The 27,886-nt window shown below is 35.5% G+C and overlaps 3 protein-coding genes across 4 annotated transcripts; 1 reads left to right on the top strand and 2 right to left on the bottom strand.

The window, feature by feature from the left end:
* Nucleotides 1–1,405: 1,405 nt before the first annotated feature.
* On the bottom strand, nt 1,406–8,227 carry LOC114538453 (ras guanine nucleotide exchange factor F-like). The gene is made up of 7 exons (XM_028559630.1): nt 8,088–8,227; nt 6,950–7,130; nt 5,349–5,734; nt 5,105–5,179; nt 4,421–4,537; nt 4,063–4,125; nt 1,406–2,953 (listed from the first exon to the last, which is right to left on the bottom strand). The coding sequence occupies exons 2-7, from the start codon at nt 6,960–6,962 to the stop codon at nt 1,931–1,933; spliced, it is 1,677 nt and encodes a 558-aa protein (XP_028415431.1). The 5' UTR covers nt 6,963–7,130; nt 8,088–8,227; the 3' UTR covers nt 1,406–1,930.
* Nucleotides 8,228–8,598: 371 nt separating this feature from the next.
* Nucleotides 8,599–10,999, top strand: LOC114538460 (E3 ubiquitin-protein ligase NRDP1-like). Its single transcript, XM_028559640.1, has 3 exons — nt 8,599–8,944; nt 9,599–10,129; nt 10,638–10,999. The coding sequence occupies exons 2-3, from the start codon at nt 9,632–9,634 to the stop codon at nt 10,647–10,649; spliced, it is 510 nt and encodes a 169-aa protein (XP_028415441.1). The 5' UTR covers nt 8,599–8,944; nt 9,599–9,631; the 3' UTR covers nt 10,650–10,999.
* A 5,228-nt stretch (nt 11,000–16,227) lies between these two features.
* On the bottom strand, nt 16,228–27,228 carry LOC114538478. Of its 2 annotated transcripts, XM_028559659.1 has the most exons (7): nt 27,039–27,228; nt 21,046–21,545; nt 20,532–20,606; nt 19,872–19,961; nt 19,464–19,589; nt 19,212–19,274; nt 16,228–17,888 (listed from the first exon to the last, which is right to left on the bottom strand). In XM_028559659.1, the coding sequence occupies exons 2-7, from the start codon at nt 21,526–21,528 to the stop codon at nt 16,914–16,916; spliced, it is 1,812 nt and encodes a 603-aa protein (XP_028415460.1). In that variant the 5' UTR covers nt 21,529–21,545; nt 27,039–27,228; the 3' UTR covers nt 16,228–16,913. The 2 variants fall into 2 exon arrangements, 1 of the variants encoding a protein (XP_028415460.1); XR_003688744.1 differs by lacking the exons at nt 16,228–17,888; nt 19,212–19,274; nt 19,464–19,589; ... (1 more) ...; nt 20,532–20,606; nt 21,046–21,545 and adding exons at nt 24,265–24,525; nt 24,600–24,645; nt 24,957–25,477; nt 25,620–25,654.
* Nucleotides 27,229–27,886: the final 658 nt, after the last annotated feature.

The following is a 27,886-nucleotide window of genomic DNA, read 5'->3' as shown; positions in this document are numbered from 1 at the left end:
ATGCAGGTACAGTCATTCACAAGATCTATGAGACTATTTTTAAACTTTGGCTTATCCACCGTTTAAGCTAAACGCCTTTCGAACAACCGCCCCTGGTTTGTGGAATATAAAATATATTCTATCATCCGTCTGGACGAACTTGGGCAGGCGAAAGATAGTTCGTCTTCCAGTTCGTCTGTGTTGTTCGTCTGTGTATAAACACGGGCGAACAGACGGATCATGCATCCATCAACATGAATTATCTGCATAGTTTGTCTATTTAAACGAATTTCAATTGCCAGTTCGTCTTGACGAATCATTTGTCTGTTAGTATAAATACGGGGTGGGGAAACTACGAAAAATTCATTATAAAATTCGGCTCTTGTGCACTCTTTTCACTACAATCAGTGTGCACAGAATACCAACTATCAGAAGAACAACTCTATTGTTTTTTGCGTAAGTGGATTCCGTCACTCAGCAAGTACCGTAAATGGAGGCAATCACCCCCCTGCCAACAGCCCTATTTTTATTGTTGAGAGGGGGGTGATTGCTTCCATTAACGGTACTTGCTGAGTGATGGATGTATATGGGAAGAAACCACCCCCTGCCAACAGTACCATTTTTAATACTCGCGGGGGGGGGAATTGATCGGGCAGACTATGAATATATGAAACGAGCTTTTTAGGAAGAACCCTTGTAGATTACAAATTCGTATGAAATTTCCAATACCTGGCTTTGTAAAGGTGAGAACTGAGAACATTGAAGGGGAGAATTACCCAGCAATAACTTTGTTGTAAAGGGGACCACATGAAGCTTTGGCCAAGATTAACCTCCAAATCGCACCCACATCAATAAGCATTTGATCAACTTCACAGCCCAGTTTGAACTTGCTTTACGACGATAAAATGTCGTATGAACAACATTTCCAGCTCGTTCGGCGGCTTCCAATACTATCTCTAAACTAAGCCTTTCGAAATTTTAGCTTGAAAAGTACCAACGCGGTCCGACCATTCCAAAGAAAGCAACCAACAATGAACAAATTGAACAAATATTTTCATTTTCACCTGTATTTAACGCAGAAAAATCGTTAATCAACAAGATGTATTTGCAACTTGATAACTGCGATCAATTTCACATTCTTTATACTCACCTTCCATGGGTAGTTTTCTGCAAAAATAACATTTCAATTTTGTTTCACACAATAGGAACTTACACCAAAGTTTTCCTAAGCTTTTGGCCCGTGAACCGAAAGGTTTTCATTATTTTCATAATACTGCTCTTTATCCCTCCCTGTCCCCTCCTAAAACATCTAACCCTCAGTGTCCTGCATATGGTCTGGTCTAAGGTCAGAAACGAATCGTATTGATCGCAATTAAAACATGGATAATCTATCTTTTATTGATCAATATTTATCATCAAACTTATTTCACAAATGAATCTAATGTCCTGCTTATTGCTAATGTTCATTGGTTAAGATTAAAATGTCAAATTAAACCTATTCACACACTACTAATATTGGTTAAACCTCACCAGACGCCACAGTATAAGAATATAGAAATATTATAGATGACAACAGCAGTTATCAACATTGGTTAGGGTAAAATATTGACTATATGAACAAAACATTATATATCTATATCTATTCATCTTATGTTATATATTTACACACTAATAATATTGGTTAAACCTCACCAGACTTCACAGTATATAGAAATATAGAAATATTATAGATGACAACAGCAGTTATTAACATATAAGAAGTTTATAAGAACATATATAAGAACACAATATAAAGGTCATAGTAAAATATTGACTATATGTTGACTCTATACCTATTTAGATGACAACAGTAACGTGACGTGAACTTGATAAATTCAGGTTTATGATTAGGGACATACTTCTGGTTGCTCATATACCAAGAAAGCGCCGAAACAATGATTGAGAAAACTTTTCAGATGTGAGGTTTTACAACAGCAGTTGCACGCCATCTTCTCTCTATCATTCCTGGCAGTTCTTTCCAGCCATCTCCACCAATGGTGAAAAATTCCACTGAGTTGAGATATCCCTGCTCATTATTGCATCCACCAAACACAACAATGACGTCATTCATGATGACAACTGAGCTGCCGCTCCTTTTGTAAATCATAGAGGGCAGTGGCTCAATTTGCCCCGTCTCAGTGTCATACATGATGACGTCATTTAATGCGTGACTATTCTTATCCCAACCACCAAGAACAATGATCTTATCGCCCCAAGTGACTGTGGACATGTCACAAACAGGCTGAGGTAACGATGGACATGGCTTGAACTCATTCTTAATCAAATCATAAAAAACAACGCTGTCAAGAGCATCTTTAATAAGGCCAGTTGTTGTTCCGCCCAAGATAAATAGTTTTCCATTAACAAGTTCTGCTTTGTGAAATGTTCTTGGCTCAGGCATTCTCGTCAGTAGCTTGGCAGTATAAGGTGGGGTAAGAGCAATCTCATAAATAGCATTCGATGTTTTTCTTTCATCCCCCTCATCTCCTCCTATTATATATAATTTTCCTTGATAAACTATGACGTCATGAGCAGATAATTTGACAGGCAGTTTACCATCAAACATTGTCCATCGCAAAGGATGTTGGTTCATCTTCAAAACTTCGATCGTGCCAGTTAGGTCTTTACCATCGTAACCACCAACGACCAGGATGTCATTGTTGTAAACACACGATGCTGATCCTGCTCGAGGATGATTCAATGGTGGCAGCATAGTCGACCTCTTCTCAACAATATTATATTTTTCAACAGTATTCAATGGGGATGTGCTCCTAAAGGCATACCAACCACCAAGAATAATAACGTCTTGGTTGTTAGTCGGAATTCTGGGATCCGTAGCTTGAGCACCATTTCTGTTGACAATATTTTCTTGGAATAGATGACCCAATAATCCTTCAAGTCTTTCCATTTGCTGCTTTATAACCTCAAAACTAACCTAAATTGGAAATGAAAAGTTACGGTGTACAATCTTGGAAAAAATATTGGGAGACTTTTTTCGAAGTCTAACCAGATTTCCAGTTATGTACAGCAAATGTACCAATTCTCTCAACCAAAAGGCAAGTTGCCATAAATCCCCCCCCCCTCCCCCAATTACAATGTTGTTCGGTTTAATGACAATTTGGAAGAGATACAACACTAGTTCAACATTGTAATGGGGGGAAGGGGGGGGGGGGGAAATATCAAAATTAGGAAAGTCTACGAATTTTTTTCCAGGATTGTAGCATCATTACTTATTCATTAGTGCTTTTAAACTCAGCGGAAATCCTGTAATAACACATAGAGTGACCACTGAGGATGCAAATTTTACGAATTACTGACGAGGTTGGCTAAAGAGTAAATGGATCTGTGGCATGGTGTGGTGAATAAACGATGCATTTTTTAAGCTTAGAATTGTATTTTACGACGTTTCTAAGAGTGTTGCAGTTAGCGTTGCAAAGTTTTCACAGGAAATCACTGCCAAGCTTGTGGTATTGCAGTAAAATCAACCGACCAACTATTTTTCCGACGGTTTCTTTAAAAACGAGGATCATCTGAGCGCTTTCATCAACTTTATCTAAACAGGCTCGTCGGAACAGATAGGGCTTAGGGGTTCACATGCCGCGGTTTTTTACGCAGTGCAAGTTTGTGCGTGAAGATTAACAATAAGGGGGCTGAATCCAATGACAATAGAAAACCTTTTAAATTGATGTAAGATGAACCATATTTTGCAATAGGGTAAGTGTTAAACTAAATTCAATGGGAGGGGAGGGAAATCTACTGCAAGTTACAACGACGCATTTTTTCATAAATGCAGTTCCCAAAATCCAAACTTTATTTCGTTCCGATGGGTCTTCTTAATTAAGCGTTAAAAATATATATTTCAACACATCAGTTTAATAGTTACATCATTTCGCGAGGGATCCAACGCGCATTGCACGTTTACTTTTAAACGAGGCCGTCCAGGCAAATGATATAATTATTGAGAGGGTGCATTTCGTCACGTGACAGCTTATATGATAATCAATGACCAGCAATTATGAAATATTATCACAAATATTTTCTTACCTCCATTTTCACTACTTTCTCGTTAATTCCTGATTGGGTTTGTTTCATCTCGTCAAGAGCTTTCTAAAATAACAACCTCCCTCGCGTTCATTAAACTCATTTAACATGAATTACCTCGGAAACGGGGCGATGGAAACAAGTTCAGGTGGAGATGAGTCTGGATGCAGAATATGCTGATTATCTCAAATTAAGGTAAAACTGCTTAATATGGTAGATTAATTTTTATGTAGCAAGAATATAGAAGAAACGTCATTGTAAGCTGATTTTTTACAAGAAACATCATCTTATACTAATTCCTAAGAGAGGGAATCGCTGTCTTTCGTACATATCGCTTTGACTATATCAGTTAAAAATTAACCTTCGTCTCATCTTGTCCCACTTTCATTTGATCTTGTTTTCTTGCCATTTGAAGGGGCTGAATATAGGGCTGAATATTCAGCTCAGCTTGAGACGGTGTCAGTTCCTTGACATTTGTCTAAATTACAATATGATGGTTAAAATATCAGAGGTAACACGATCCAACTGATGTGTACAAAATTTTCTCCAAGGTGACATGATACAGTATAATCTATGAAGTGATAGTTGAAACTGGGGCCTTAGGCACCTTATGATATGGACCTTATCAGATTTTATTGTTCTACTTGTTTAGGCTTTCTATTTTTCTTGTTTTCTCGAGGGCGCTAGTGAAGGTGTTTGGCTTGTTTATTCAGCCAATGTGGTATAAAATGCTACTTCAGATAAAGCCTTCGCGCTTTTAAAAACTTGGTATCAATCTAATCAGAAACCGAGGAAGTAGTTGCAACATGATTATAAATACTAGCGAGGTTAATATTCAATTTCCTCAACGACTAACTTTTGAAAAGCTATGAACCAATCGAATGGCGGTACGTCTATCAGATCAACCATTCAAGTTTGCCTATTATTAGTTTCCTTTTAAGGGGGTTCCTACCTCTTAGTCTTGCAGGTACTTTCAGCGTTTATAACCCGGCGAAACACTTTCATAGCGAGAAATGTTATAACACAATTATTATGATGGTATTACCTTCATTTTCTTTACTTGGTCGTAAATATCATCATGTCGTCTTTTAAGTTCTGTCACCTCGCCTCTCGTTTCATCCTGAATTGAATATTAGATAAATCAGAGACTTCTTCAAACACTAGTTTTTCAGGACTTATGAATTATTGATGGTATTCACGCTGGAATAAAATGGTAAAGCTCTTTTCGCTTAGCTAAAAGAAAATTCAGCTTTCATCTGACAGAAATTCTGCTGGTCTTTCTCACTCACTTGCGAGTTATACTGTTCGGCATCCAGTGTTGGGCGGTACTTGCAATCAGTCACGTGATCTTCAAGATTTCGAAGCTTAACTTGCTCTGGACACCCTCGATCGTTGTAATCACACCTGATTCTTAGTTCTGACAAAACCTTCTTTAAGAACCTTTGGGAAAGTTTCAAAGTTTCCAATGTGAGGGGTGCCCGACATCCTGGGCATGTTTGAGACACTTTAACAAGATATTGTGTTATGCAACTCAGACAAAAGCAATGTTCTTCCGCCTCGCATAATCGTGGCTCTTTCAACACACGGTGGCAAATGCAGCAAAGTAAATCTCGTTTAACTTGAAAAATGAAGCGGCTTGGATCATAACCTCGCTCCATTTCGCACTTTTCTTTTTCTAAACAATAATTAATTCAAAGTCAAAGTCATTATTATTTCTTTATTCATAAAGTAAATTAAATATTCAACACGACATTGTATTTTTAAAACAAATATTCGTTAAACACAAGGAATTTGTCCACTTTACTATAAGCACACAGGAGTCACGACACCTTAATGATCTTGGTATATGAACGGTCAAGCACCGTCTCATTTTGTTCCAAGATTATAAACACAAGTGTACAAACACATTGCTTTTATCTATGAAACATTTGCATTTTAAATGTATATATGTGACGTTGCTACTCTGAGTCACCAACCGGGCAAGCTGAAAAATTAGCTTGACCACCGTGGTGAAGCTAATTTTTCAGCTTGCCCGGTTGGTGACTCAGAGTAGCAACATCACATATATACATTTAATATACACACCTGAGTCTTTGCATCATCACTATTTGCATTTCATTGGCATTCCAAGAATAATTAAGATTATCAGTATTTATAATCATATAATTATTGTGTTATTTTTTATTTGTACGCACGCAAGGTTTGTTAAAGGTGGTTTGTTTTAACAATACGATTTAATTCACGAGCGTCATGCTGCGAGAAAATGCAGCAATTTAAACTGCAGGATGTCATTTCGACACATCAGCATTTGAAATGTTTAGCTACTACGAATGTCGTTCCTCTGGCTCTAACGCTATTTTTCACTATTTTCACTTAATTCCATGATTCTGTGCGCGCGCATTCCTTGGGGTACTAAAATAGTGGCCGAATTTAGTACCCCAAGGAATGCGCGCGCAAAGCATCATGGGATTTGGTGAAAATAGTGAATAGTTTATTGTAATTTAACATTTCATATTCCTAAGAAAACTTTCGAAACAAATACAGTGTATTGCTTAGGTATCCATTGATGATAATTAAGTATTTGATTTGGAGAGTGTTATAAATTATAACATTTCCCCAAATGTTTTGCGACTCTTTGACGTGAAGCTGATAGTCTGTCACTGTCACGCATTGAAACAGCTACACGACCATTAATTTTCGCTTTTAATATATAGGTTTGCATTTATGCCCGCCCTTTAACACGATATATTTCAGAGGATTGTTTTGAGTTTCGAATTGAGACCACACTCGTTACCTCGCTGGACAAAAATTTCATAGGCTAATAACACGCGCAGTTCGCTAAATGTTGCTAATCTTACAGACGATATCGCTTAAAAATAAACAAACTCACCAACAATTTCCATAGCGACGAAATCACTATCTAAATCTTCTATCTTTTGATGCGAAATCTCGTGTTATTACCGTAGACATCTATCATGAAACATAGGCAAATACAGCACAATACCCTTGAAGCTACCGGTTCAAATGTTTGGATCGTGACGCCCAATTCCTGAGCGATATCTTTAATGCACCTGAAACATTGAAATTGAAAGTTAAAAGTTATTACATACCAGTCGATCTTAGATGTCAAACTTGTAAGTATGTGGTACTTTTGCCTATATAACCCTCCCATGTTCATATCACCAAGCTTTCAAAAGTCATTAAAAAATCGTGGTTGCGTCAAATATTATATCATTTTAGAGCAAATATTTAAAATAGGTTTTGGATTAGCTATTTTTGTATTTTGGTTCATGATCAAGATTAAAGTATATATCAATCTTCCAAGGTTTATAGACCACTGTTTTATCTGTTACACTATCAAACTGCAGGTATTTATGGCGAGCTCTTATCTTACAAAACTGACACAACATTTTTACTGTCAACCTTCAGAAATCTAGTAAAATGCTCTACCTGTTGAACTCTTAAACCTACAGAAATTAGTGGTGGGTGATTTCATGAATTGAAAACATTAAAACGTTTAACGATTGAAATAAAAACTAATCAAACCAAATATAGTTTGATTTCAGTTTGAAAGTGTAGAAAATAAGGCTATTTAAGTTAAATTAATCAAATCAAATAACAAGTTTCGATCTGGTAAGCACCCAATTCTGCTGTGAAGCCGGTACATTAAATAGAGACCTTTAGTTAGAGTGACGTTTATACGCGGTAAACGCAAACCCCCTAAAAAACTTTGTGTTTTAACTCCACTGCTTAAATTAAGCTGAATTTACTGCTTGCTTTGTTAAATGCATCATTAATAGCGTATTGCTTTCTTACATTACTTCTGAACATCGCGAGTTTTAGGCAGAATATTTGTGATTTAGCGAGATTGTTGCGCACTTTAAGATAGTGGAGTTAAAACACAAAGTTTGTTAGCAGTTTGGCGTTTGACAAGCTAAAGGTATCTAATCATAGTGACGACGTGGCTGATATTGACAGCGACAGACCATGCAACTTAAACGACACAAAGATAATCAAATTAGACTTACCAAAGTTGATGAATTACTGATGACTAAATAAATTTTCACTTCATTTCACTGACATTCTGCAACAGATTGGTGTTAACGACGTCAACAATATTTTGTGTTTAAGACAACACCTTGATATGGCGTAATATTTATTGTGTTAAATGGCCTTAAAGGCATTAGGCTATGAACGTTTGTATAAGAAGTCTTTATTTATAACCTGTTAGTTAGATAATAACATTCTTTCTATCAAGCTGTGAAAATTATTTTATCCATTTCGATTTTATTGATATATTAAGTTGTGTTTTACAATTACACCAGATTTGTCAAAGTTGGCTTCGATTTTGACAATACTAACTATGCCGAAGGATTATTAGTAAATCAAAATTTTGAATTACAATGATCCAGCCGCGTAGCACTCGAAACAAAAGCACAACATCCATTCGTAGCAAATACAAATGCAAATACAGATGCGTCATCTCAAAATGAAAGTAAATTCTCTCAGCATGATGCTTCCTTCAAATCGTATCGTCGAACCTCAGCCCAGTTCAGACCTCATGTGTGAAATAACGACTAAATCAATGAACTATTAAATATTACTGAGAATCTCATGTTGATACTTGGAACAGCAATAAATGAAATGTCTCAGGTAAAAATTTTTTAAGGTAGGAATGTTGTTTGTTCAAGCACAACAAGCAGTTAGGCTTTTACAAAGATCTTTAAAGTCTGACATTAAATCACGCGATGTCTTGAACATAAAAAAAAACATTATTACGACATATTAAATTAATGCGTTACCTTTAACACAAAATCGACACGACGATAACACCAGCTTGTTGCTGAATATCAAAGCGAAAATCTGTCATAATTCATCAGCTTTGGTAAGTTTCATTTCATTATCTTTGTGTGGTTTAATTTGCATGGTCTGTCAGTGTCAATATCAGCCTCGCTACCAATCACTGCAGGTTTCATAGTTCCACTGGTTGCCTGACATTTACACTTTACCAGATTTCCGATTCTCGCACTCTCGTTGATATTTTCACAGTGTTCGTTTGATTTTATCGCAAAAACATAATTTCATGCATTTAGAGCATTTTTAAACTGCAAAATATGATGTTGCGTCTAAATTCGAGTGAGGTGTAAACGCGATCTCGTACAGCGGTTGACTATAGATTGCATCGCGTCTGTTGGTATAACAGTTCAACAAGTAGAGCGGCAGAATAAATTTCTGAAGGTTGAACGTTTAAATCTTTTGTACTTATAAAAGAAAATTAAGAAATTAAAAACTTTCCATCAATCTCTGAATGTTTGATTGGCCAACAGGTAGCTAGGGCAGTGAACTAGATCTCTGAAGGTTGATGGTCTAAATCTTGTGTTCTTTTAAAACACAAGAATTCTCCATCAATCTCTGTAGGTTTGATAGTTACAAAGATTTTGATATTTTATCTTAATTTATATATAAAACTTTGCTGTAAAGTATTGATTATTAAGTAGGATGAGAGATTTTAATGTTTTTAATGAACTGGCATTTAAAGTTTTAGATTATTCTATAACCTGGTGGATATGATATGGCTGGTGGATATGATCTAGACCGCTTCGTTCATCCTGTTGATGAAGATTTCCGCTGCAGTATTTGCCTCGATGTGTTAAGAAATGCAAAATTATGCGAGGCAGGAGATCATCATTTTTGCTTTGATTGTATATTACCACACCTTGCTAATTCACCAACGTGCCCAGTGTGTCTACAACTCCTTACTCCAGAAACTTTGCAACGTCCCCAAAGGCTTCTAAGGAACTATTTGTCGGAGCTGATAATCCGTTGTGTTTATCACAATCGAGGGTGTCGCGAAGGGGTTCAGCTTGGAAATCTAGAAAATCACGAGAATGGTTGTGAATATCGTGATGTTACGTGTGAGACCTGTGGCTTGCAATTTATTGCAAGAGAAATGGCCACTCACCAGATTTACTGTCAACTTGGTGGAGCCGAAATGCAGCAAGTGGATGACTTTATGCATAACTATGAAGAATTTCGCACGTCAATGGATACGAGAGTTACTAGAATTGAGGTAATATTAAGTTTCTTTTTGCGTATTGTAGTCGCTTTAAAAGTTTATAACATTACAACTCTAGATTCGGTATGTATTAATTGAACCTATTGTCTCAAGGAATAAGCAGAATCGCTTCAGTCTCTGACACAGGTCTTTTCAAAATCTTCGGTTTAAGGTTTCGATCAAAGCAACACAGTTGTAGTCAGAAAATTGTAACTTGGAACAGTGTTAATACGCTTGCCGAGTATGCGCAGTCAATAAATAACTCTTTCCTAGGTCGCTTGAAAAACTAGATATAAGAAACCACACTGTATTTTTATTTGTTAATTACCAGTGCAAATAAGTTTTTATTTCCAATGCAGGTTTTTATTTCGCCTGCATCTAATTGATATCATCATTTATATAGGGATATTTGAACCAGTCGTTTAGATTTAATCCGTAATGAAACAGAGGTGAGAAAATATGGCACCAATAAATTGACACTAAGATATTCAAGCACAATTAACGTTTATAATTTGCAATTCAGGATATGTTTTAGGTGACGAAACAACATTTTGGAAGATCTGAAAGAATTATCGGATCGCCAAGTACAGACAATGATAGCAAGTTTATAATGCTCTAGTTACAGTCTCAAAACTCAAGCCAACAACCACCGGGATTACCATCGGAAGTTGGTATTGTCATGCATAAGTTTATGCCTATGTTTTAAAAACTGTTGAAATTCAATTAATTTTTATCACTAAACTCAATTAATATTATATTTATTTAACAAATTGTATAATTTTCCACCACGATTGAATCATTCTCGAGTATTCTGAAAATGTGTGTCTAGCAATGAAGTTTTTCAATGTGAAATTATTAATTACGCTGTTTAACATTGCAAAACCTTTGGTCTTTAATCTTCGACTATCATCATAGGCAGCCCAGACTTTGACTTGCGCGTGTGATACTCGCGCGTGTGTCGCGCTTACGTTGTTTACTTCGTCTATATATTATGACAAGGTAGGAAAGAGTTTATCAAAATATGACAGATATACCTTCGTAAATGTATAATTATCTAAAAAAATACTTGAAGAAACGCCACAAAAACTACAACCTAATAATTACCGATGATTAAACTACATTATCCTGCAGTTTCCGTGTTTTTAAACAACATCTAAAGCCTTGAAATCAGCGAAATAAAACAGGAATTCATACGGATTTTTGAGAAAACTATCCGAGGGTCACTCCGCCTAAGGAAACGTCATCTTTTTTGAGATATTAACTAAACGCTCATTGGTTCTCATTGGTGGTCCTGCAGGTAAGCCAATGAGCGTTTAGTTAATATCTCAAAAAAGATGACGTTTCCTTAGGCGGAGTGACCCTCGGATAGTTTTCTCAAAAATCCGTATGAATTCCTGTTTTATTTCGCTGATTTCAAGGCTTTAGATGTTGTTTAAAAACACGGAAACTGCAGGATAATGTAGTTTAATCATCGGTAATTATTAGGTTGTAGTTTTTGTGGTGTTTCTTCAAGTATTTTTTTTGATAATTATACATTTACGAAGGTATATCTGTCATATTTTGATAAACTCTTTCCTACCTTGTCATAATATATAGACGAAGTAAACAACGTAAGCGCGACACACGCGCGAGTATCACACGCGCAAGTCAAAGTCTGGGCTGCCTATGCTATCATTCGCCTGTCTGTAACATACATGTCTTTATAGCAACCTTCAGTATTTCTGTTGGAAAAATACTTTTATACCTAAGACGAGGTGCTCAAGTGATGAAGGCTTGCAAAATATATTTAACAATATCAAGTAGTCACTGTTCACTGACTGAAAACATTTTGTTTCAATGAGGTTTAGCGAGTTTGTTCTAGTCTGGTATTTGCATTTGAGAAATATCAGTCAGTATGTAGGACTGACTTAATTCGTTGGTCCATGTAATTTATTAGACTTTGCATGGAGGAAGGGGGAAAGGAAGACATATGATCTCAGCAAAAATTGCCCAACTCTAATATCCCTCAAGCACAGCCTTATTTATCACATATTGTTGTCAAAATCGCCCTACTCCATACCCCAGCGACTCGCGTGTACGGACTTCAGTAGCTCCGAGTAACAAGCTGGCCCCTGTCGTATGAAAGCTGGATAGCGCTATCCACCGTATAGTGATTTTTTCAACCGTTCTAAAAATGCTTAAAAAGCGATAAAATTTCAGCTTGGAAGCAACAATTATTAAAGAGGATCCTCGACCTACGAATACTAAGATTTAATCAAAGTTGTGCCAAATAACGGGCGATTTTGAATCGATTAAAAAAACCACTATCCGGTGGATAGCGCTATCCGGCTTTCATACAACCTGCCCGTTTTTCTTACAACTGGTGTTTACGTCGTCAACAATATTTTGTGTCTAAAATATCACATCGATTTGTGGCGATGTTTGTTTCCAAGTAATTTTTAAAACATTCTTGCAGTCCTACGCAATTAGGTTTAATATTATTTTTAACATCACGCTGGGAAACTTGCATGATGATAAAACATTTTATTTGCTTTTATTTGATGTTTCAAGAATCAATATGATATTTCAAGTACTATCAAATTGAGTTATCATCCTTCTTAGAAGATTTGTAAAAACTAGTTTCGGTTTTGACAGCAACAAGATTTATCGAAACTGTAGTTTCGATTTGCCATTTGGCATCATGCTGTGAGAGTTTTAAACATTTTCAGATGTTTGCATTTCTTTGTTATTCCAAGTATCAACTTGAGATTGGTATTATTGATAATTGAGTTATTATCTCGCATACAAGATTCAAAAGTGGTTTATTTTGACACTAACAGTTTACTAAACAAGGTGCAAAAATTGTGTTCATTTCAGTCTCTCAGACACTTTCATTTCTTTGTGTTATTCCAAGTATCAACATGAGTTTCCTAGTATTATTAAATGGTTCATTGATCGAGTCATTACCACAAGATTTAAATCTGGTTTGTTTCGACAATATCAGTGCCAGCCTCATGCTGAGAGAACATCTAGCTCTCTCTCTCGCTATATTTAGTATTTAAAGTGGTTGTTCTTTTAAATTGAATTTTGTGCTGGGGTCTTAATTAAATGCTCCATGCTGTGTCGCAAAGTGAAGCTACGAATCTCGCTTTGGCTCGAGTGATTATTGATTTGGGTCCATTTCAGAGCTAGTCTCCCAGAGGGACTCGACTAATCGACAAACAATAACACAACTGTTTAACAAGGGTTTAAATTAAGTCCATCATGATTAAATATTTTATGCTGTGGCCCAAACTGAAGCTATGAATCTCGCCTTGGTTCTAGTAATTGATTTGTGTTGATTTCAAAATCAGTCTCACAGAGAAAGTCCAGGCATGAAATATTAAAAAAGTTATTTGACTTCATCGATGTACAATAGCACAGATGCTGAACAATACGGTTTAAATTCTGATAAAAAGTATTCAAAAAGCAGTAATTTCAAGTGGAAAGTTTTCCAATCGAAATTAAGACTTGTCAACCCTCTAAAAATTAGTAAAGTCATACTAACTCTCCTGACAAAGACCTTTAGGTCGAAACCTCGAGAATTTTTTCCGGTCTAACAGTTTTTATATCACATTTGATGAGAAGTTAGTCAGACTTTTTACTAAAGAATTTATTCGATGCACATGGTTATTGCTGATGTTCACCGATTAATATTGAAGTGTTGAAATGAACCATCATAATATGCAACTATATCAACACATCAACAATATATTCACACACATATTTACACTAATAATTAATTACACGTCAATAAATACAACAGAGCTATACTATAATCCTAAATCTAATCTTAAACTTAATCCTAATCCAACCATTAATCTATTTAATTCCTAATAATAAAGTGATTTAGGGATAGATTTAGAATTAGATTGATCTCGTGTATCACCTGGAATTCGAAATAACTTTCCTTACCTTGATAAGCCGAGAAAATTACATCACCAAATACCCCGAGCTATCCATATCCATCCTTGGAAGTCTCCTTCAATGATCTCAATTGTCCCCATTTTAACCTGAGATTTTAAAAAAGTTTAAACATTAACTACAATGATGAATTTCGTAAGCGAAAAAAGTTAAAAATCTTCTCTCAAATCGAGCAGGGTATTGGGTCAGGTCTGGAACCGCAAAGCATCTATGGATTGTTTTGGTGAAAAGGTAATACAATAATACGTAAATTACGATATTTCGTAGAGTTATTCGACATAGGTCCAAAAGCCATCTTTAAAAGTTCGATTGCGTTTGGTAAAAAATCTGGACGAAAAACTTATGTAAACAAATATAATTAATGCTCTGCATAAATTAATCCAGCTCTGAATATAATTACCCTCCAGTAGAATTGCGATAATATGGAAGATATTCTCTGTCGGTTTCAACAATTCTTTTCATACAAAAGCGATGAAACTCATTTCTTTATTTAAGATCATAAAAAAGGTTTCTTACTCAAGATATTAAAGTCTCTTCATCAGCTTATAATGCACTCAGAGATATAAAATATTACATTCAAATGATTACTGGTTATATTTTACAATACGGGTGTATAAAAAGTAACCTCACTTTCGCGAGATATTGTACGTAACTTACTTGATCAACGAGAATAACTTTCGGATATGAAGACAGAACAAGCATTTGGCTGTTGAATGAATCGATTTTCACAGCGTTGAGAAAATAAACAAGGAAATATAAGTCGATGAAAAATCGTGGCAAGAAAATGATTGAATTTCAACACACATCCTGATGCACGTTTGTCGTCCATGCATAATAATTATTCTAAGCATCGTTTAACAAAAGACAGTTTGACAAATCCGTGATTAATTGCTTTGTTCTTTTCTTTATCATAGCGCAGAGGTGAAAATATTTAAATTTGATCAGGATTCTTCAACCAACTCGTATTTGTTTATCAACAGCTAAAAGCCAGGGGACGGTTGTATGAAATCTGAATAGCGCTATCCACCGGATAGTGGGTTTTTCAATCGCTATAAAATCGCCCGCTGTTGGTTATAACTTTGATTAATTCTTGAACAGAAGAGGTTAGGTTATAGTGCTTTTTTCAAACTATATTTTGGTGGTATTTTTGTGTTTTTCGCCCGCGTATTCGCAAAGTTATAAGACTGTAAAAAAGTAGGTCCATTTAAATCCTAAATTAATCAGACCAGACCGGAATCAACAAACCACACATCTTTAAAGCACAGAATACCTAACAGAAGTGGAACTCTATATTATTTTTTCGTAAGTGTGATTTGTCATGATTCGTCACTTAGCAAGTGCATTTTTTTGAGGCAGTCACCCCCCTGCTAATGTCTAAAATTATCCCATTTTTAGTATTGGCAGGGGGGTGACTACCTAAAAAAAATGCACTTGCTAAGTGACGAATCATGACGAATCACACTTACGAAAAAATAATATAGAGTTCCACTTCTGTTAGGTATTCTGTGTTTAAAGTAACAAGACACGACTAAAACTGCAATAAGAATAGCAAGATTATAGTTATTATAGTTACATACCGTTCCAAATAGCACAATTTCTCGATGAATTTGCAGAGTTTAAAGGTTTCTTGCACAGAAGGAAGTCAGAGGGAACTCCTGCAAGTGATCGAAACATTTTCGCCACACTGTCGAGTCCACTTCGGAAACACGAGATTTTACGAAGATAGGCAGTGTGATCGATCCATTATATGGTATAGATTATGCAGCTCAGTGGATATGTAAGCCATATTTCCAAAAGTGAAATATTATTGTGACATACAATCCAGTTTTTGCATGAAACACGACTATTTTAGTTTTTGTTAAAAGCGAACGTAAACGGTAAACCGCAAATATCTTGACAATTTTTTGTGCAATAATGTTGGGCACGTTTCGACAACGTATTTTTTTAGCTAAAAAATTATTCTAGACCATTTTTCTTTTAAATTACAGATTTCTTCATCTGTCATTTTGACAAAAACAACTCACCGCCATTTTGAAAAATCCGCTCAGCTGATTATCGCGTAATAATCCGAGGTCGCTCGACCAATCAGAAGCCAGAACTTTCAAAAATCACGTTTGCAATTATTATACGAATTCATTTTTTATTATTAAGCTTGTAACGCCATGCCTTGTGGGCTTTTTGGGTTAAAACCACTGGTCAATTCACGCTTCGTTAAAACGCTTGATAGCAACTAGCAAGAATTACCCTGAATAACCATCGTAAAAATAATTAGGCTTAGTTTAGAAGCATCTATCTTTTATTGATCAATATTTATCATCAAACTTATTTCACTAATGAATCTAATGTCCTGCTTATTGCTAATGTTCATTGGTTAAGATTAAAATGTCAAATTGAACCTATTTACACGCTAATAATATTGGTTAAACTTCACCAGACGTCACAATATAAGAATATAGAAATATTATAGATGACAACAGTAGTTATCAACACTGGTTAGGGTAAAATATTGACTATATGAACAAAACATTATATATCAATATCTATTTATCTTATGTTATATATTTACACACTAATAATATTGGTTAAACCTCACCAGACGTCACAGTATAAGAATATAGAAATATTATAGATGACAACAGCAGTTATCAACGTGACGTGAACAATGGTTGTTTCTTGATATATGAGGAAACCAAAATATAAACAAAATACTTCATGTTAGATTCAGGTTTATGATTAGGGACAGACTTCTGGTTGTTCATATATCAAGAAAGCGCCGAAACAATGATTGACCATCACGACACAAAATATTATCATATTCATGCAAGGACACAATAAGAAGTTTATATTGAGAAAACTTTCAGATGTGAGGTTTCACAACAGCAGTTGCATTACACCTTTTTTGTTTCATTCCTGGCAGTTCTTTCCAGCCATCTCCACCAATGGTAAAGGTTTCCACTGAGTTGAGATATCCCTGCTCCTTATTCCATCCACCAAACACGACAATGACGTCATTCGTGATGACAGCTGAGCAGCCGTACCTTCTGTAAATCATAGAGGGCAGTGGCTGACTTTTCCCCGTCTCAGTGTCATACATAATGACGTCACTTAATGCGCGATCAGTCTTATCCTTACCGCCAAGAACGATAATATTATCACCCCAAATGACTGTGGACATTTCACAAACAGGCTGAGGTAACGATGGACATGGCTTGAACTCATTCTTAATCAAATCATAAACAACAACGCTGTCAAGAGTATCTGTAGAATGGTAGGTTGTTCTTCCGCCCAAGATAAAAATTTTTCCATTAACAAGTTCTGCTCTGAGATCGTCTCTTGGCTCAGGCAATCTCGTCAGCTGCTTGGCAGTATAAGGGGGGGTAAGACCAATCTCATAAATGGCATTCGATGATTTTTTTTCATCCACATCATGTCCTCCTATTACATATAATTTTCCTTGATAAACTATGACGTCATGATCAGACAATTTGACAGGCAGTTTACCATCAAACATTGTCCATCGCAAAGGATGCTGGTTCATCTTCAAAACTTCGATCGTGGCTTCTCCTTCTGCACCATCGAAACCACCAACGACCAGGATGTCATTTTTGTAAACACACGATGCTGATCCTGTTCGAGGATGATTCAATCGTGGCAGCATAGACCTCTTCTCAACAAGATTATATTTTTCAACAGTATTCAAAGGGGGTCTGTTTCTACTAGTACACGAACCACCAATAATAATAACATCTTGATTGACAATGTTTTCTTGTAATTGATGACCCAATAATCCTTGGAATCTTTCAAACTGCCGTTTCATCATTTGAAAATCACCCTGAATTGTAGATAAAAAAATTCGGTGTAGCAGCCGTGTACCAACACAGAGTGACCAATTTGCGTGGTTTTTATGAGTGTTTTGTTGTTACAGTTGTAAAATTTTACATCAAAGTATAATTGTGGGCAAAACGCTACGAGTTACAGTAATCCTCCGCTGTTAACGGAGTTGCGGCATTTTAACACGTCAATGCAGTAATTTTGTAGTTTTACCCAAAAGCATCGCTTTGACCGTATCTTTGACAGAAATATTAATATCGAGCAATAAATGGTTTTCAGCAAATGATATACAGTATATATAACAAGAGTGTTACAACAATCGTCTGTTTTCTCAAACCTCGCTAACGTTCGAACTCATTCAATAAAAATCATTTCTTATCCTGGGGGATAGAAGCAAGTTAACACGTTCGGAGCTTTCGGAGGCGTCTTTTAAATTGGGTGAACGTCTCATCCAAAGACGACCTCTTTAACTTTTAGTTTTAGTTGCTCAGGGCGTTTTGTTTTAAGGTATCTAGCACATAAGAAATATACTCGCATGGTTACAGCGAGATATGTTGGAAAGAAAACTCCTAATGTCATCTGTCTGAGCAAATTTTGAAATTGCAATCTCAACTTTTCTTACCTCTATTTGATCTTATTTAAGAAAACAAGATCAAACAGAGGTACGACAAGATTTCATCATGGGACGGTATTAATCGGCTAACATTTGTCTAAATTAGAATGCTTAATTTTCATCTTAATTTTAATCTAAATCTTAATTTTTGTGGTATCGCAGGAAAATCAACCGACGAAGCATTTTACTGACAAATGAAACAGTCTGAGCGCTTTCGTCACCTTCATCTACACAAGCCCATCTGAACGGGGCTTGGGGGCTCACATGCCGCGGTTTTTTACACTGTGCAAGTTTGTGCGTGAAGGTTAAGAATATGGCGCTAAATCCAATGACAATAGAAAGCCTTTTAAATTGATGTAAGATGAACCAAATTTGCAATTTAAGGCATAAGTGTTAAACTAAATTCAATGGGAGGGGAGGGAAATCTACTGCAAGTTACAACCACGCATTTTTTCCCAAATGCAGCTCCCCAAATTCAAATTTTATTTTGTTCCGATGGGTCTTCTAAAGCATTAAAATTTGCATTTCGATACATCAGTTTAATAATTACATCATTTTGCGAGGGATTCAACGCGCACTGCACGTTTACTTTTGAACGAGGCCGTCCAAGCAAATGACATAATTATCGAGAGGGTGCATTTCGTCACGTGACAGCTTATATGATAATCAATGACCAGCAATTATGAAATATTATCACAAATATATTCTTACCTCCATTTTATCTACTTTCTCGTTAATTCCTGATTGGGTTTGTTTCATCTCGTCAAGAGCTTTCTAAAATAACAACCTCACTCGCGTTCATTAAACTCATTTAACATGAATTACCTCGGAAACGGGGCGATGGAAACAGGTGAAGATGACTCTGGATGTAGAATATGGTGATCATCTCAAAGGTAAAACTATGATAGACGGGATCGCTGTCTTTTGTGCATATCGCTTTGAATATATCAGTTAAAAATTAACCTTCGTCTCATCTTGTCTCACTTCCATTTGATCTTGTTTTCTTGCCATTTCAATGTGATGAACCTCAATTTCCAGTACTTTCTCGTTAATTCCTGATTGGGTTTGTTTCACTTCATCCCGAGCTTTCTAAAACAACCTCACTCACGTTCATACTCATTTAATATGAATTACCTCGGAAAACTGGGCGATGGAAACAAGTTAAGGTGAAAATGAGTCTGGATGTAGAATATGGTGATTATCTTAAAGATGAAACTACTTATCAACTAAATGTTATATAGTAAGAATATAGAAGAAACATCATCCTATACTGTTTTTTTATATAACAAACATCATCTTATATTAATTTCTAAGAGAGGGGATTGCTGTCTTTCGTAGATATCGCTTTGACTATATCAGTTAAAAATTAACCTTCATCTCATCTTGTCTCACTTCCATTTGATCTTGTTTTCTTGCTATTTCAAGGTAATGAATATTCAGCTCAGCTTGAGAGACATTTGTCTAAATTACAATGCGATGGTTAAATTATTTTATCTGAGGTAACACGATCCAACTGATGTGTACAAAATTTTCTCTGTGGTGACATGATATAGTATAATCTATGTGATAGTTGACACTGGGGACCTTAGGCACCTTACAATATGGACCTTATCAGATTTCATTATTCTACTTGTTTAGGTTTTCTACTTTTCTTGTTTTCTTTAGGGCGCTAGTGAAGATGTTTGGCTTGTTTATTTAGCCAATGTGGTATAAAATGCTACTTCAGACAAAGCCTTCGCACTCTTAAAAACTTGGTATCAACCTAATCAGAAACCGAGGAAGTATTTGCAACATTAATTTAAATACTAGCGAGGTTAATATTTAATTTACTCAACGACTAACTTTTGATAAGCTATGAACCAATGGAATGCCAGTGCGCCTATCAGATCAACCATTCAAAGTTGCCTGTTATTATTTGTCTTTTAAGGGGGTTCCTACCTCTCAGTCTTCCAGGTTCTTTCAGCGTTTATAACCCGGCGAAACACTTTCATAGCTAAAAATGTTATAACACAATTATTATGATGCTATTACCTTCATTTTCTTTACTTTTTCGTAATTATCATCGTATTTTCTTTTAAGTTCTGCCACCTCGCCTCTCGTTTCATCCTGAATTGAATATTAGACAAATCAGAGATTTCTTCAAACACTAATTTTTCAGGACTTATTAATTATTGATGGTAATTCGCGCTGGAATAAAATTGTAATGCTCTTTTCGCTCAGCTAAATGTTAGGGTCACTTTGAGAAGTTGCGCCGCCCTCCCCCTCTTATTTAGTAAAAACAAGAACCATGACGTCATTAGAGAGGTTTTTTCAAAGTAGTTGGGAGCGTCGTAATTTCTTTAAAATAAAGAACTAATATAAGAGGAGGGTCATACTTTCTTTTAAACAATATTTTAAAAGATGATCGAAGTAAAATTAATTTCTTAATATCCTTCATTCTTTTCATTTCATCACGCATATCATCATATTTTTCTCTCGACTTTTTAGGACGATGATCACACCCGACTTGAGTATCAACATTTTTCACTGTACTTCTCTCACTTACCTTTTTTTCCACTTTAATTTCAATTCGTTTTTGGCTCAATTCATTTTGTTCTGCTCCATCAGAAGAAAATTCAGCTTTCATCTGACAGAAATTCTGCTGGTCTTTCTGACTCACTTGCGTGTTATACTTTTCGGCATCCAGTGTTGGGCGGTACTTGCAATCAATCACGTGATCTTCAAGATTTCGAAGCTTAACTTGCTCTGGACATCCTCGATCGTTGTAATCACACCTGATTCTTAGTTCTGACAAAACCTTCTTTAAGAACATTTGGGAAAGTTTCAAAGTTTCCAATGCGAGGGGTTCCCGACATTCCGGACATGTTTTAGCCTCTTTATCAAGGTGTTGTGTTATGCAACTCAGACAAAAGCAATGTTCTTCCGCCTCGCATAATCGTGGCTCTTTCAACACACGGTGGCAAATGCAGCAAAGCAAATCTCGTTTAACTTGAAAAATGAAGCGGATTGGATCATAACCTTGCTCCATTTCGCACTTTTCTTTTTCTAAAACAATCATTAATTTGAAGTCAAGGTTATTATTATTTCTCTATTCATACAGTAAATTAAATACTCAACACGACAAAAAGATGGCATAGGAAGGCTAAGGACAAAATTGAATGTTACTGACGAAAGAGTTGCGCCCACAAAGAGTACACAAGATGTATTGATATTTTTAATTTTATTAGAACATATCTGATTTAATTATGTCTGTATTGTCAATATTAATCAGTTAACATCAGCAATGACCATGTACAGCGAACAAATTCTTTAGTAAAACGTCTGACTAACTTCTCATCAAATGTGATATAAAAACTGCATGTTAGACCGGGAAAAATTCTCGAGGTCAGTTCGGCCTAAAGGTCTTTGTCAGGAGAGTTAGTATGACTGTACTAATTTTTAGAGGGTTGATAAGTCTTAATTTCGATTGGAAAACTTTCCCCTGAAATTACTTCTTTTTGAATACTTTTTATCAGAATTTAAACCCCATTGTTCAGCATGTGTGTGCTATTGTACATCAATGAAGTAAAATAACTTTTTTAATATTTAATGCCTAGACTTCCTCTGTGAGACTGGTTGTGAAATCAATACAAATTAATTACTCGAACCAAAGCAACATTTATAGTTTCAGTTTGGGCCACAGCATGAAATATTTAACTACGATGACCCCAGCACGATTTTCAATTTAAATCAACTAATTTCTAGAGGGTTGATAGCTCTTAATTTCGAGTGGAAAACTTTCCACTTGAAATTACTTCGTATTGAATACTTTTTATCAGAATTTAAACTCTAGTGTTCAAAATGTTGTGTTATTGTTCATCGATGAAGGCAAATAAATTTGTATTATTTCATGTCTGGACTTCCTCTGTGAGACTGGTTGTGAAATCAACACAAATCACAATTACTCGAACCAAAGCAAGATTTATAGCTTCAGTTTGGGCCACAGCATGAAATATTTAATCACGATGACCCCAGCACGATATTCAATTTAAATTAACTAATTTCTCAATAAATCAATCGAGATTTTGTGCCACTTCACTAGATGTTGGCTAATTTTTAAAGGGTTGATAGATCTTAATTTCGATTGGAAAACATTCCACTTGAAATTAAGTTTTATTGAATACTTTTTATCAGAATTTAAACCTTTGTGTTCAGCAAGTTGTATTTTTGTTTATCGATGAAGGCAAATACAATTGTGTTATTTCATGTCTGGACTTTCTCTGTCAGACTGGTTGTGAAATCAACACAAATCAATTACTCGAACCAAAGCGAGGTTCATAGCTTCAGTTTGGGCCACAGTATGAAATATTTAATCACGATGGACATAATTTAAACCCTTGTCAAACAGTTGTGTTATTGTTATCGATTAGTCGAGTCCGTCCGGGAGACTAGCTCTGAAATGGACACAAATCAATAATCACTCGAACCAAAGCGAGATTCATAGATTCACTTTGTTACACAGCATTAAACATTTAATTAAGACCCCAGCACGATATTCAATTTAAAAGAACAACCACTTTAAATACTAAATATAGCGAGAGAGAGCGCTAGAGATTCTCTCAGCATGAGGCTGGACTGATATTGCAAAACAAATCAGATTTAAATCTTGCGGTAATGACTCGATCAATGAACCATTTAATAATACTAGGAAACTCATGTTGATACTTGGAACATCGAAGAAATGAAAGTGTCTGAGAGACTGAAATGAACACAATTTTCGCACCTTCTTTAGCAAACTGTTAGTGTCAAAATAAACCACTTTTGAATCTTGTATGCGAGATAATAACTCAACTATCAATAATACCAATCTCGAGTTGATACTTGGTAAATAACAAAGAAATGCAAATATCTGAAATGTTTAAAACTCTCACAGCATGATGCCAAATGGCAAATCGAAACTACAGTTTCGATAAATCTTGTTGCTGTCAAAACCGAAACTTGTTTTTACAAATCTTCTAAGAAGGATAACTCAATCTGATAGTACTTGAAATATCATATTGATTCTTGAAACATCAAAGAAATGCAAATAAAATGTTTTATCATTATGCAAGTTTCCCAGCGTGATGTTAAAAATGATATTGTTAAAGCTAATTGCGTAGGACTGCAAGACTGTTTTACAAACTACTTGGAAACAAACATTGCCACAAATCGATGTGATATTTTGACACAAAATATTGTTGACGACGTAAACACCAGCTTGTTGCTCGGAACTACTGAAGTCCGTACACGCAAATCGCTGGGAGTAGGGCGATTTGGACAACAATGGTGATAAATAAGGCTGTACTTGAGGGATACTAGAGTTGGGCAATTTTTGCTAAAATCATATGTCTTCCCTCCCCCCCGTCCTCCTATCCGATAAATTACTTGCACCAACGAAGTCAGTTCTACATGCTGACTGAGATAATTTCTCAAATGCAAATACCAGACTAGAACAAACTCGCTAAACCTCGTTTAAACAAAATGTTTTCAGTCAGTGAACAATGACTGCTTGATATTGTTTACTATATTTTGCAAGCCTTCATCACTTGAGCACCTCGTCTTAGGTACAAAAGTATTTTTCAGACAGAGATACTAAAGTAAAGGTTGCTATAAAGACTTGTATACTTCAGACTAAAGACCAAAGGTTTTGCAATGTTAAACGGCGTAATTAATAATTTCACATTGAAAAACTTCATTGCTAGACACACATTTTCAGAATACTCGAGAGTGATTCAATCGTGGTGGAAAATTATACATTTTGTTTATTAAATATTATAATATTAATTGAGTTTAGTGATAAATATTAATTGAATTTCAACAGTGTTTAAAGCATAGGCATAAACTATTGCATGACAATGCCAACTTCCGAGGATAATTGCAGTGGTTGTTGGCTTGAGTTTTGAGACTGTAACTTAAGCATTATCAACTTGATATCATTGTCTGTACTTGGCGATCCGATAATTCTTTCAGATCTTCCAAAATGTTGTTTCGTCACCTAGAACATATCCTGAATTGCAAATTATAAACGTTAATCGTGCTTGAATATCTTAGTGTCAATTTATTGGTGCCATATTTTCTCACCTCTGTTTCATTGCGGATTAAATCCAAACGACTGGTTCAAATATTCCTATATAAATGATGATATCAATTAAATGGAGGCAAAAACCTGCATTGGAAATAAAAGCTTATTGGCGCTGGTAATTAACAAATAAAAATTCAGTGCGGTTTCTTATATCTAGTTTTTCAGGCGACCTAGCAAAAAGTTATTCATTGACTGCGCATACTCTTTTCTGACAACAACCGTGTTGCTTTGATCGAAACCTTAAACCGAAGATTTTGAAAAGACCTGTGTCAGAGGTTCAATAAATACCGAATCTAGAGTTGTAATGTCATAAACTTTAAAGCAACTACAATAGGCAAAAAGAAACTTAATATTACCTCAATTCTAGTAACTCTCGTATCCGTTGACGTGCAAAATTTTTCATAGTTATGCATAAAGTCGTCCACTTGCGGCATTTCGGCTCCACCAAGTTGACAGTAAACCTGGTGGGTGTCCATTTCTCTTGCAATAAATTTCAAACCACAGATCTCACACGTAACATCACGATATTCACAACGGGCATTCACGTGATTTTCTAGATTTCCAAGCTGAACTCCTTCGTGACACCCTCGATTGTGATAATCACACCGGATTATCAGCTCTGACAAGCAGTTCCTTAGAAACCTGTGAGGACGTTGCAAAGTTTCTGGAGTGAGAGTTTGTCGACATTCTGGGCACGTTGGATTATTAGGAAGGTATTGTGATATACAATCAAAACAAAAATGATGTTCTCCTGCCACGCATAATCGCGCATTTCTTAACACACCAAAGCAAATAATGCAGTAGAAATCTTCTGCAACAGGATAAACGAAACGGTCACGATCATAGCCTCCAGCCATTAGCAATATGTTCAATGTATCTAAAATATTATTTCGATGAATGTTTAAAATAATCATTAACTCACAAGATTTTTTCCACATATCAATTCATATTCAATTCTGATATTGACAGTGACAGACCATGCAACTTAAACCACACAAAGATAATGAAATTAGACTTACCAAAGATGATGATGACGGGTATTCACTTGAACATCCTGCAATAGTTTGGTGTTAACGTTGCGTCAACAATATTTTGTGCTTAAGACAACACCTTGATGCATCGTAATGTTTCAAAACTTTGCGATTTGATTTCTACCGCAGTCTTTCAATATGATTTTATAAAATATATTTGTAACGTATTTTTACCTTTATGCTGCGAAAATTTTTTTGCATCTTTTTTAGACATTTGCATCTATTGATATTCCAAATACTAATTTACCACTATGAATGATTCAAAACGGTTTTAAAACATCCAATTTTTAAACTTCGCGCACTCGCTAACGAATACACAAAATTGTCTGAAATTTTGATAACCTATAAAATATATTCCATATTTTAGCCTGCCACGTCACCCGTTGTTTTGCGCAAGTCGTTTTCAAATTGACTTGTAAAAGTACGCTTTTATATACTTGGAAAAATCTCCAGCAAAAAGTTTCACCGTCTCGCAAATTTTTGAAGTGCCGTCTGAAGGACTCAAAATAGCTACTTATACACAAACTAAAGAATTTCTTTAACGACTAGAATAAATTTACTAACTGTTTAACTTTTTTCATACACTCTTTAAGGTTGTGTCAAATATACTATGCAATTTTTCCTGCATGACTTGCAATGCAATTATACTCCGGAGGATAAAATATAAGAAAATACAGCTATAAAACTTTTGTGTTTTTGCTGATTGTCTTGTCCTAAAGGTTTTGTTTAAGTCAGCATTTGTCAAAATTTCAATATCTCGTCTTATTACCACAATCCTTAAAAATTCATGTCCTGTGTCATTTTACAACTTGTTCACGGCTAGTTTGACTCAAGGAACTTTTCTCAACTTCCTAACATCTAAAAAATGTTCTTGGAACTTCAACGCTATTTAATTTTGAGTGATGTTAATTTGTAAAGAGTGTTCGAAATGCTAAGAAAACGTCATCAGATCGTACGAAATATTCGTATTTGACAACTTTAGATGCCTCAGATGTAGAATTGCATTGCAAGTTGCAAGAAAAGTGACATAGTGTAACTTTATTCGGGTTATTCGACGAATTTAAAGTTTGTTGCTAGGGCAACCATAGTGTTGTGATTATGGCCGGTTTTCTACTGGCGATATTTCTCGCGCGAAGCAACTTTATTCTTTTGTATTTGAGCAATTTTTCCCAGATGGTTGCAGTTGAGAGCTCTGAAACAAAAGTAAAATGTCGCTTCGCGCGAAAAATATCGCTAGTGGAAAACCGGATTTAGTCAACTGCGTCATCTGGAACAAAATTGCTCAAAGACAAAAGAATAAAGTCGCTTCGCGCAAAAAATATCGTTAGTGTAAAACTTATTTCACTATTATATGAATTGACAGTCTGCACAGTTTGAATTTCACAAAGAGAATTAAATCAGGCTTACCAGAATTGATAGATGTTGAGAAATTCTTCACTTCAACACAAAAGTTGTTGTGTCGACGCCGTCTGCAACACTTTGTGTTTAAAACACCTTGTCATGTAATGTTAATAGCGTTGAAGATATCTCGTGACTACAGCGACACTCCTTGAACATCCTTATAAGGAGCTAACAGCTGGCCTCTGACAATATCTACTCCCTCGTGAAATTAAAGAAGGCTGTACCACCTGTGGTTTTTAAAATGAGATAGAGCATTACAATAATACCCTGAGTGTCATAAAAATTCATAAGTTCGTTTCTAAGCAAGCACAGTTTACTATTCTCAAAAGTTTTCGGTGTTTTTGAAGCTACAAATTGGCTGCAAAAACGAGTTTGTCATGGGAAAAGTAGGTTTAACGACATGCTAATAACGTAGTTATTATTAAAAGATAGCAGATAAGATTTCTAACGGATTACACCATCGGTTATCAGTAAGATATCGAAATTTCTAAGCGCATAATTTGGTTGCTTGGTTACAAAACAATCATTTTGTGAAATGACGCCACTCTGCACCTGTTGTGGTTGTAAATACAGCAACAAAAAGGCTAAACACGTTTGACTGAACAGCATTAGTAATTTTAGTAGCGACAAAAATACCCCAGTTGTAGACGAAGCAATTTGTAGCTTGTTAAAGCCGCTGTATAAATACTTCACCGCCAGCATAGCAGGATCTATGCATTTTAATTTCAGTCACAAATTAAACAATGTTTATTTTCAATATTATTACATTAACATAAGAAGGATTTTGGCTGATGAAAAATCGAGCGAAATTTATATACATTTAGATCTAACCTGATCGCTTCCATTAAAGGTAC

This window comes from Dendronephthya gigantea, unplaced genomic scaffold (genome assembly GCF_004324835.1).
Source record: "Dendronephthya gigantea isolate DGI-Jeju-01 unplaced genomic scaffold, DenGig_1.0 000185F, whole genome shotgun sequence".
Taxonomy (NCBI): domain Eukaryota; kingdom Metazoa; phylum Cnidaria; class Anthozoa; order Malacalcyonacea; family Nephtheidae; genus Dendronephthya; species Dendronephthya gigantea.
Note: the sequence above shows the minus strand (reverse complement) of the source record. Positions and strands in the feature narration are given on the sequence as shown.

Bases quoted from the DNA above. Each gene is read 5' to 3' on its own strand.
- LOC114538453 (XM_028559630.1), bottom strand. The intron at 5,180-5,348 runs GTGAGTGAGAAA...TATTCAATTCAG, and splicing joins CCGAACAGTATAACTCGCAA to GATGAAACGAGAGGCGAGGT. The intron at 4,126-4,420 runs GTTAATTTTTAA...TTGTTATTTTAG, and splicing joins TGGGACAAGATGAGACGAAG to AAAGCTCTTGACGAGATGAA.
- LOC114538460 (XM_028559640.1), top strand. From the start codon at position 9,632: ATGGCTGGTGGATATGATCTAGACCGCTTCGTTCATCCTGTTGATGAA.
- LOC114538478 (XM_028559659.1), bottom strand. From the start codon at position 21,528: ATGGAGCAAGGTTATGATCCAATCCGCTTCATTTTTCAAGTTAAACGA. The intron at 20,607-21,045 runs GTAAGTGAGAGA...TATTCAATTCAG, and splicing joins AAATTAAAGTGGAAAAAAAG to GATGAAACGAGAGGCGAGGT. The intron at 17,889-19,211 runs GTAAGAATATAT...TCTACAATTCAG, and splicing joins AGAAAGTAGATAAAATGGAG to GGTGATTTTCAAATGATGAA.